The following is a 10,561-nucleotide window of genomic DNA, read 5'->3' as shown; positions in this document are numbered from 1 at the left end:
AAAGAGGTTTTCTTTAAAATAAATTCTAGCATGGGGTGTGTGCATTTCGTGAGTGTTGTCCTGGCTTCTTTCATGCCTTTGCCCTAGAAGATATCAGCACCAAATCGTCTTTCGTTCTGTTCATCAAGGCAATATCAGATTGTCTGGAGGGAAGCACCCTGAAAGATAACCCTCCAGCAATGCTTTTGATGGACCGAGCTGTAATTCCCTGTAAGCTGTATGTCTGCCATACTCAGATGAGATGAGCGTGAGTCTGACCATTCCCACTCTGTAGGGGGGAGGGGGAAAAGGACCCGTCACATTGTGTGATGGCCTGATTGACTCTCTGCAGTTAATTTTGGTATGCCACCTGCACGAGGAGCTTTCAGAGTAGGCACTTAGTTGTGACCTGACCTAACCAGTTGTTTGTAATGATAACTTCTACTTGGTGGGGAAGCAACAAGCTAGATACCACCAACTTTGTCTGCTACTGCAGATGATGAAAAAGCAAGATGGCATATTAAAGCCATCCTTGCCATTAAAAGCTTCCTTGGCACTGTGTTAAACCATTTGTCACCACCTAAGAACCCCCTCTGTTTGACAGGAGCTGTGCTCTGGTACCTTTTGAAGAAAGTGAGCGAAGATGAGACAGATACTAACTGAGAGAAAGTCACATCAGAGCCTAAAGGTTCCACTGACTTCAGCAGATGGAAAACAAAAGATCCTAGTAGGTGAAAACCATCAGCTTTAATGGCCTAGAAACTACAAAAGTGCAACAGTTCATTTGTGAGATTTTCCACCAGAAGGTTTTCTACCTACAAAGCTCACTGCTCACAGGAGGCATGTTAGACCACAAAACACGCATGACTCACAGCCCTGAGAACTTGATGTTGAAAGGAACAATTGGTTCCTTGCAGTAAAAACAGTTGTGGAGGGACAGGACAAGGATTCCCATTCTGAGCAGGGAAGGAATAGAGTTTTAGTCCACATCCAGGAGAAACAACCTATGGCTTGGACTTCAAATAAATAAATAATAATAAAAAACATGGACTAGGCCCCTCATTTTATCCACTACTCTAGTAGTTGAAGCACTCACCAAACACAGGGCAGACCAAGGTTAGGAAATCCAAACCTCTCAAAATGCATGCTATGAATCGTTGCATTATTGTTAAAACAAAGGGGCAGATCAGAGCAAAGGTGTCCCTTCTTGAAGGAGATGGCTTAGCTGCCAGCTAGGGTCCCACAGACACCCTTAACCAACATAAAGAGCACAGTTAAACATTGGTGTTAGGAAACACTGAAGAAGGAACAACTCAAACAGGAAGGACTGAGTGCACTGTTCAAGTTGGAGTTGCCTCCCAGGTGGATGCTGTGGGGAACACCAGAGTAAACCCTGAGAAATGTTCAGTCTGTAGATTTTGGTGGGCTGTGAACACAGGCTAAGCAATTACCTCCTCACAAACCTTGGCCTTTCAGGGGCATGCCCACACCCTTTGTCCACTGAATCTAACTCTGTTTATAAAAACACAAGTCCACGTGGACAAATTATGCAGCCACACAAACAACGTAAAGACGTTTATGGACCCGGTCTGCAACGCTTTAAAACCCCACACCAGCAAGACAGCTACAAACCCTCTCAGAACCAAGCTGCCTCCATCAAGTAATGGCCTTTTCAGTGATTCACTGTAATAAACCAGTTCAACTACAAAGATCTTTCACTTTCTCCTCAAGGTCAGTTCCAATACACACTGTATGCTAAGACTAAATAAGCAGAAAATATTGAGAAGGATGCCCAAATTCTCTTCACACCCTAAGACCCTAACCTGCTACAATAAGCATGAAAAAAAAAAAAAAAAAAAGGCTCCACATTTTATGCTGGTATCAAAAGCTCTTTGAACTGAAATGTAATTACCAGTAACAGATGGTTATACCTTTATCCCTTTTTGAAGAGTATCTGTATTCCTCAAATCATAGTTCTGGATCAGCAGTTTACTAAGACTCAGCATCTGGAGGTGAAGAAGCTGAGGAGTCTTTGAATTTTGGTGCTGGCCAGGTGAAACTGCCCTACACTTACTGTAACTTCAACCCTGAACATCTGAATAGATTAAGTAAGTGCAGTACAAAGCCTGTGTTGGAGAATCCCAGAACCTTCCTTTCCCACACAAAAGGCATTTTAACCACGGTTACACCAGATTATGCTCAAACTCACTGAAATCAGCTTTGCCTCTTTCCCTCCCTCCCACTGCTGCCAGTTTCTGACAGCTTACTGCAGGGTATAATTAGGGTTTTAGCTTCTAGTCTTTCTTTCAGGCATATATTTGTCCCCCCCCACCTTTTTTTTTTTTTTTTTTTTCTCCTCTCTTACCAAGCAATTGAGTCATTATTTTGTTTACTCTTGAGTTCTGCCCTCAAGAAGTTTTTGTCTTTCCCCCAGCAGGGGTATTTTTGAGGGCACACTACTCATTTCTGCTAGTAGTATAAACTAGAACCAGCAGCATATTAGATATTTACTACAGCTATTTTACAAAACTGTTGTCTGCTGCTTGCCTTTAAACGTATACATACACACACACACTCTGTGTATTTACATAAATGTATAAAGAAGCCAGATACATAGCTTTGGAGCTGCTGAAGAGTAGAAGCTATTTATAGTGTAGCTTTTTAATGTTTTAACAGTAATGGTTAAGCGCTAACACTTCCAAGGGCTGCACATTGCATTAAATAACTGGATCACACGGGAAGCATCAGCTTGTCATATCTCAACCTACAGTGTGCTACAAAAAGCTCTTCAGTGCTTTCTCAAGTAGAAGACATTTCTCCCTTTACTCACATTTTAAGGTACAGGCACAATTTCTGCTTCTTTCCACACAAATAAGCTCCATTTTTTGTTATTGTTGTTTTTAATTCTGTTTGTTTGGGTTTTGTTTGCCCTGCCAAAGCCATACTCAGCCCAAGGAAGCCCTTGAGCTCCCACCCTCCTTGCCAGCACCCCCCATCCCTGCTCATTGCAGGTCCCCCTTCCCACCTGCCTACCTTCGATGTCGGGGCCTTTCAAATCCAGCAGGAATCCCTCAGTCCCCAGAGATCTGTTCCCAAAGCCTCCCCTTGCCCTGCTCACACAGTCCCAGGCCTGTCAGAGCCAAGCTCCCAGGGAGGACGTGGTCCAGACCCCTTCACCAGGCAGATGCTCAGCCAGGTGGGCCTACTTAGCACCCCACGGCCCCACTCCCTGCCCAGATGAAAACTTGATTTTCATTCCATGTCCTGTCGTAGAGTTTGAAAATCTTTTTTGTGGTGGAATAGTAGATGTATTAGAAGCAAGACTGATACACTAATCTTCAGGACTGACCAGTCCCCGTCACATTAATCATGCCGGTGACTCTAATGTTGGCTTACCCTGAGAAGGACTGGGTGAATGTACCCACCTTAGATAAGGCCCGGGATTCAGTACGTCAGAGTGTGATTTCACCCTCTGCCTTTGATCACACAGCCTTACGCTGCCACTGAACCTAGTGTGTAAACCAAAACGACGAGGCACAGACGGTGACACTGCCAAGCCCTCACGGTCTCACTGAGGCCGAGCCAAATGAAACTGTGAGCCATGGCCACAGTGGAGGATCTCGAGGCACCGCTCACAGAGGTGCAGCACTTGTCCCTACCTCAGCCAGGAACAGCAGCACGGTCAGCAAAACCTTCCCTTTGCCCGTGGTCTCCGGATTCATGCTCTGTATCCCACAGGATAGCCATGGAGCCCTAAGCAAGGTGTTTGTGCACTTATACAAAAATCGCAATCAGAGAAATCATTTGGATGTAATTTTCTTCTTTGGCAGGCGAGTCTCTCAAAGAAAGCAAGCCTTGCAGGTGAAACACTCAGTGCCTGGGGTTGGAGCCCAGACGTGATGCTTTCAGCTCCAAAGTCACACACCTTGAAGGGCCAGAGCACAAACATGGTGGGAGCGTATCTGGCAAGGGAAGGAGAGGCAGCTCTCTGCTCGCCGCCTTCTTGCACGTCGAAAGTCCTCAGACTAATCTGCTCAGCTGAAAGCAGCACTGCATTATTTCTGCCACTTAAAAGTGAGCAGTTTTCCTGCTGGGGCCACCGGCTGCCTGGCCTAGATACGTGCAGTGATGCCCAGGGCTGTCTGGGGCCTGCTCTGACAGCCCTCAGGCTCAGAGGGCCACGCGGTCATCGCCTGCTGGAAAACGAATGGTGACAGCCCTCTCCGGACTCACTGTGAATGCCAGTGACACTTGTGACAGTTACAAGGCCAGGGGTGCCTCCTGCTGCACCTGGGCCCTCTGCGAGCAGCAGCACGGGTGTCGTGCCTGTGCTGCGCTGGGATGATGCCTCACGTCCTCCATCCCGGCACTGTCCTACACACATAGTGCCCTACTCACTCACTCCAGGCTGGACTGCTACTTTGAACACTCCTATCTCACACGATATGCTACAGTTACTGACCTTCTTAGCATGAGTACTTTCTATTTGCTGGTAGAAATGTGGAATTTGAGAGAAAGGGCTTGTAAATAGCACCCGAGTGCATGCATGCACACTCGGTCTCATCTCACACTATGCACCGTGATAAGGTGAATTAGAGGAACGCACTGGACACAAGTAGCACAGCTGCAATGATGAATCCTGGCAAGTGTACCTGAGCACTGAGAACACAGTGTGAGCACAGCAGAAAACAGGTGAAAACAGGTGACCCAGCCATGCAGGTAAGGGCCGCAGAGGTGCGGCAGCATGGACTTTAAAGCAGGACAGCAAACACTGGGGGAGACCACGGGAACACCTGGGTGTTGCTGGCTCAGTTTAGAGGTTGTACCACCTCTGTACTGTGCTGCCCATGCAACTAGACTAAAGCCTACATGGCCTCCAGTTATCTTAGCTGGTTTTCTTTCTTGCTGTCTTGACCATGCTTTTAGAAAACAAATTTATCCGTGCCCCTTTGTTCTGGTCTCCATTGACAGTAAGACTTCTGCTGTGATTCTTCTTCTTCTTCTTCCCCTGCTTTTTCTTTTGATTATCTGTCTAAGTAAATTTTCCTGTCATCCTACCCCAAATTCTCCCCGTCCCTTTCTCAATTATTAATATTATTATTTTCCAGTGTCAATACTCACAGAAGCTCAGACTGGTTTCAATTTGTTGTCAAGAGCACCCACTGGTATTTGCTGGGGCAGATCTCCCCAGGGAGCCTGCACCAGAGCATTTTAGATGTCTGTCACTTCTGTCCTGGCTGCCCTTTCCCAGTACTGAGCACTGGGGTCTTGCTCAGCCCCATGTGTTGATTAGCATTCACCTGCAAAAGTCAAGCCACTTCAGCTCTTTGTCAGAAATCCTAGTTAATACAATATTTGTGGGTACAGCTTATTCAGGAAGCTTCGCAGGGCTGACAGGTGATGGCATGGGGAGGAGTGGGGGGCTGGTGGTGCTGAGCACCAGGCCACGGTGGGATGTGGTGTGCTGAGCCATCAGTGCTAGTGCTGTGGCAGCCCCACCAACCTAGCTGGTTTCGAGGACACTGCTAGCGGTTCAGTCAAGGCCCCGAGAGGTGCTTTCAATAAAGTAGGAACTTGAGGGCTATTCACATCAATTTAAGGCAACTGCCCCATCAAGGCAAGCTGGGCAGAGCCCTCAGTACTCGGCTTGGCTTGAAGTCAGGAAATCCGTGCGGTAAAAGCCACTTACTTTGAAGCTCAATTACTCACGGCAGACTGAAAGCGAGCACCCAGCACCTCCAATTTTCGGGGGGCTGTGGCGTGCGGCCCTCCCGGGCGGCTCCGCGGGGGTCTTGGGGCAGGCACCCCGAGACCAGGCGGGGAGGGGGAGCCTCCCCCCTCCTCTTCGCACTCCTCCCCTCCCCTGCCGCCCCCCCTGCGCACAGCCGCTCTCCCCTCGCCCCCCCCAGCCCCATCCCCAGCCCACCCCCGCCGCCAGCGGAGACGCCCGCTCCGGCTGCCGCTGCCGCTGCCGCTGCGGTTGCGGCTCGGCGCCGCCCCCGGCCCCCCCCGCCGCCTCCCGGGCTCTCCGTGCCGCCGCCGCCGGGGCCGGGGCCGGTGCCGGTGCCGGGGGCGGGCCGGGGGCGGGCCGGGGGCCGCGGGCTCGGCCGTCGGTCCCGGCGCGCCGGCTCGGGGGCCGGCTCGGACCATGCACCGCGCTGCCTCCAACCAGCGCTCGGTCTCCTCCTCCTCGGGCTCCTTCCAGCCGCCGCCGCCGCCGCCGCCGCCGCCGCACGCCGCCGACCGGCAGCCCCTCTTCCCGGGGGGCTCCAGCAGCGGCGGCAGCCGGCGGGGCTCGGGGTCGAGCTCGGGCTCGGCGCGGGCCCGCCGCCCCCGCAGCCCCCGCAGCAGCCCCGGCGAGGAGGAGGAGGAGGAGGAGGAAGAGGAGGAGGAGGACAGCATCAGCATCAGCAAGCCCCTGGTGCCGCCGCCCGCCGCCCCGCCGCCCGCCGCCGCCTCGCCGCTCCCCAGCAGCAGCAGCAGCAGCGGCGGCAGCAGCGGCAGCGGCAGCAGCAGCAGCGGCAGCCCGGGCATGACGGCGGCGGAGCTGTACGGGGCGGCGGCGGCGGGCGGCGGGGCGGGGGGCGGCGGGGCGGCGGCGGGGGCGCTGCTGGGGCCCGGCGGGGCAGGGGGCGGGCGGCGCTGGGGCTTCCAGGCGCTGTCCCTGGTGCTGCTGCTGGGGCAGGGCGCGCTGCTGGACCTCTACCTGATCGCCGTCACCGACCTGTACTGGTGCAGCTGGATCGCCACCGACCTGGTGCTGGCGGCCGGCTGGGGCATCTTCTTCTGCCGCAACAGCCGGGCCCGCCGCCGGGAGCGGCCCCCGCCGCCGCCCCCCCCCGGGCCGCCGCCGCCGCACCCGCTGCTGCTGCACGGCCCCCCCGGCGGCCGCGGGGCCGGGGGGCGCGGGGCCGGGGGCCCCCCCCGCGGCGGCGACTTCGCCTACGCGCACCTGGCCTGGCTCATCTACTCCATCGCCTTCACGCCCAAGGCGGCGCTGATCCTGGGCACCTCCATCCTGGAGCTGATCGAGCTGCGCCTGCCGCTGGGCACCACCGGCTTCCGCATCACCCTGGCGCTCTCCGCCCCGCTGCTCTACTGCCTGCTGCGGGCCATCGGCACCGAGGGCTCCGGGCAGCTGCTGCTGCCCCCGCAGCCGCCGCCGCAGCACCGCGCCGCCGCCGCCTTCCTCGCCACCTGCCTCGACCTCCTCGACAGCTTCTCGCTGCTCGAGCTGGTGCTGCAGCCCGGCCGCCCGGCGCCGCTGCCCGCCCCGCTGCGCTACCTCCTCATCGCCGTCTATTTCCTCTGCCTGGCCTCGCCGGTGCTGTGGCTCTACGAGCTCAGCGCCGCCCGGCCGCCCGGAGCCGCCCGCCTGGCCCTGCACCTGCTGCTGCCCGCCGGGCTGCTGGACGCCCCGCTGCTGGCCCTGCGCTGCCTCCTGCTCCTGCGCTACCAGCAGCCGCTCTCCCTCTTCATGCTCAAGAACCTCTTCTTCCTCGCCTGCCGCGGCCTCGAGGCGCTGGAGACCTGCTGCCTCCTGCGCCCCGCCGCCGCCCCAACGCCCGCCAAGTACGGGGCCCCCGCCATGCCCCCCGCCGCCGCCGCCCCGCTGGCCCACGGGCTGTCGGACGCCGACGTGGGTCCCCACGGGTACGTCAACGCCTTGGCGGTCACCGCCCAGGGCTGAGACCCCACCGCTGCCAACAACGCTACCGCCCCGCACCGCCAGGCTTCTTCCAGGCCTCCTGCCCCTCCGCGACGCTCGGAGGAGCCCACCCTTTCCCCTGCCAAGACACCAGGGCACTGCGTGACCATCAGGGTCCGGTTTCCCTTTCCTCCCCTCAGCGGCAGGGACCGGTGGATATTTTCCCCCTCGTCTGGGAACTCCTGCTGACTGCGGTGATGGGATGCAAGCGGGGCCTGAACGACAGCCTCGCATCTTCGGGGTGCACGCAGGGTGAGAGAAGCATGCCCTGTTTGCAGCAGGTCTCCCAACGCCGCCACCTCTGCTTCCCTGCGGAGCCCGAGGGGGTCGGGGAGCAGCAGCCGGGGAGCCTCTGGAAGCAACCTGCTCGTTTCAAGCCTAGGAGCCCCTTCCTCCTAGCCGAAAAGTCTACCTCTGTGCTCCAACCTGTCACGTCTTACGTTGACTTCTCATGCTACGGACCAGGTCCAGGGGCTCACACCCCATTTCACTACCCCCGAGACATTTCTTTCTGGTGAGAACAGGGTTTTACTGCAGCCTACTGCTTATTTCAGACAGCAGCACCCACTTGCTGGGGCTCTCATTTCTCTGTGAATATGCATGTTTACGGGATCAGTGTCAGTTTTCTTTTATGCAGAGCGTAGGGCTTCATTCCACGTAGGCCGGGAAGGCTGGGAAGATTTTCTCTGCCCCCTCTTCCCACATCTGAGTGCACGCTGAGCCTACAGGCTGCTCTGCTCTGAAACCAGGGGCCAGGTGCTGCTGGGGGTAGCCCTGTGCTCGATGCACCTCGCAGCACGGAGAGCAAAGCGCTACGGGAGTCTCTGAGGGGCTCACGAGCCTTGGCGAAAGCCCCCGCACCAGCATCCTGTCCTCCGTGTGCATGGCCATGGGGGGGGAGGACAGTTAATCGTAGGCAACCTCTCGTAGAAACACAGTTATCTTTGGTTTTAAGCTCCATGGATGTATGGTGTGGGTGAAGGCCTGCTCTTCCGCCTGGCTCCTGAAGTCCTGCGTGGAAGCAGGAGCCCAGAGGCCATGCTTGGAGGAAGGACTTTGCCCCTCACAGGCTTTTATTTTGTTATCCGGGCAAGGCTGCTTGCATCGAAATACAGCACAGTTTCCTGTCCAGAGCCTTTTTTTTCAAGCTGTCCTGGTGGCAAGGGGACCATGAGCACCACCAGCTCCTGCGCAGGGCCCACAGCAGGCCCTGCCCGGAGCTCTGTGCTCCGGCTTCAGCAGGAGAGAGCCCCCATCCCACCCCCTTCCCTGGAGCAGGACCACCACCACCACCACCTGTTTACAGCCTTCCCAACTCCCAGCTCCCATGGGCACAACCGTGGCTGCCACGGGGCTCTTCCCCCAGCCCTGGGGGCTGGACAAGATGGGGGGACGGCGCTGCCCTGCTCAGAGCTGCACCCAGGAGGGGCGGCTCACTGCTCTCCCCCTGCCACACGGAGAGCCGGCAGAGACTGGGCTTCACTTTCCCACCAGTGCTTTATTTTTAACCTGAGCCCTTGGGTGGGCAGTTGTGTGAATTTTGGCCAGTGGCCATCTCTTCTGTAACTTCTTTTTGTCCGGACAACCTTGGTGCTGTGAGTGACTGTGATTGTAAAACTGAGTACTGTAAATTTTTCCTATGTGATGTGAGCCGTGTCTAGGGGATGCTAATTTCCTGGCCGAGGGGGGTGTAGTCACAGGTCTGTTATGTCTGTACAGATACGAGTTTCCTCACACTTTCCTTTCTCGGTGTTAGGCAGGTACCAAAACCTCAGAGCCACAGTCCTAGTCAAGAGAGAACGAGCTGATGCCTGCACCTAGGAGCACTCCCTGCTTCAGTCAAACAGCTGAATGATAATGATAAAAATACATGCCCAAAATAAGGTGAAACAAAAAAAGCTATTCACCCCCAGCTATGTTTTGCTGCTCCGATGGTGTGGTTTGTGATAGCACCAGAAGTGAGTGCAACATCCCTCATACACCGAAGCATAAGTGTAGCTGAGACACCAGAAGAATCCCAGCAGAATTACTAATGAGTCCTACTTCGTGCCCCTTTATAGCACACAAGCTCCTGTTTCAACAGCGAGTGCCTTTTTTTTTTTTTTTAATTTAAAACATTATTGAGAAAATGGTGTATCAGAAACTTACATAGCCATGGCATCTTCAGACCTTTGACTACATTGAAATTAGAGTTCAAATTTGTCCCCAGATACAAAATTTGCCTGGGACAGATGACACTACAAAATGATGCTTCTGTTGTGCCAAATTCCTCTGTAGACGTAGTTCTCTATAGCCCCATGGTTTCTAGCTCATTAGTAAATGTGTTGTTTGAAAAGCATAAAGCTCTTGTAGCAGCTTGCTGTACCGAAGCCCCCCCCGCAATTAAAAGGGTAGTGCTGCTGCTACTTCAATTACTTACTCCAGGGAAACATTTAAAGCTCTGCAACGTCCTGTTTATAAGCCTGCTCCACCTTCTGAATTCCCTTCCCTTTGGTAGTTGAGCTCTCACTTCCATTCACACCCTTCTGCCACAAAACAGATCCATCTGTAGAAGAAACGCAGAGCGGTACCATCCAAGTGCAAGCAATACCTCACCCAACGCACCTTGCACACCTGCTGTAGGTTCTGCCCAACCTTAACTACTGCTCCAGGTCAGTAACACTTCGCTAAGGTTGTGCCACACAAAGACACATGGCCCTTGGAGTCCTGTTATTAGGCCTGTAGCAGAGCTCAGCTCTTCAGCATTTTGTTGCTGTTTGCTAGCCTGGCAAAAGAGACAGCTACTCCCAGAAGGAAAAAATGAAATGAAAGATGAAGCCTGTGGCCAGTGCACATTTGGCATCCCCTGGCATTAATCAAAACTTGTATTTTTTA

At 54.7% G+C, this 10,561-nt stretch overlaps 1 protein-coding gene across 1 annotated transcript; it reads left to right on the top strand.

The window, feature by feature from the left end:
* The first annotated feature begins 6,127 nt into the window (after window positions 1–6,127).
* TMEM121B (transmembrane protein 121B) lies at window positions 6,128–10,561 on the top strand. The gene is made up of 2 exons (XM_032184362.1): window positions 6,128–6,400; window positions 6,626–10,561. Exons 1-2 carry the CDS (start codon window positions 6,128–6,130, stop codon window positions 7,667–7,669), a joined length of 1,317 nt encoding a protein of 438 aa, XP_032040253.1. The 3' UTR covers window positions 7,670–10,561.

Source organism: Aythya fuligula, chromosome 1 (genome assembly GCF_009819795.1).
Source record: "Aythya fuligula isolate bAytFul2 chromosome 1, bAytFul2.pri, whole genome shotgun sequence".
Taxonomy (NCBI): Eukaryota; Metazoa; Chordata; class Aves; order Anseriformes; family Anatidae; genus Aythya; species Aythya fuligula.
Note: the sequence above shows the minus strand (reverse complement) of the source record. Positions and strands in the feature narration are given on the sequence as shown.

Coding starts and splice junctions, on each gene's coding strand:
- TMEM121B (XM_032184362.1), top strand. CDS start 6,128: ATGCACCGCGCTGCCTCCAACCAGCGCTCGGTCTCCTCCTCCTCGGGC. Junction 6,401..6,625: donor TCAGCATCAGCAAGCCCCTG/GTGCCGCCGCCC, acceptor GGGCGGCGCTGG/GGCTTCCAGGCGCTGTCCCT.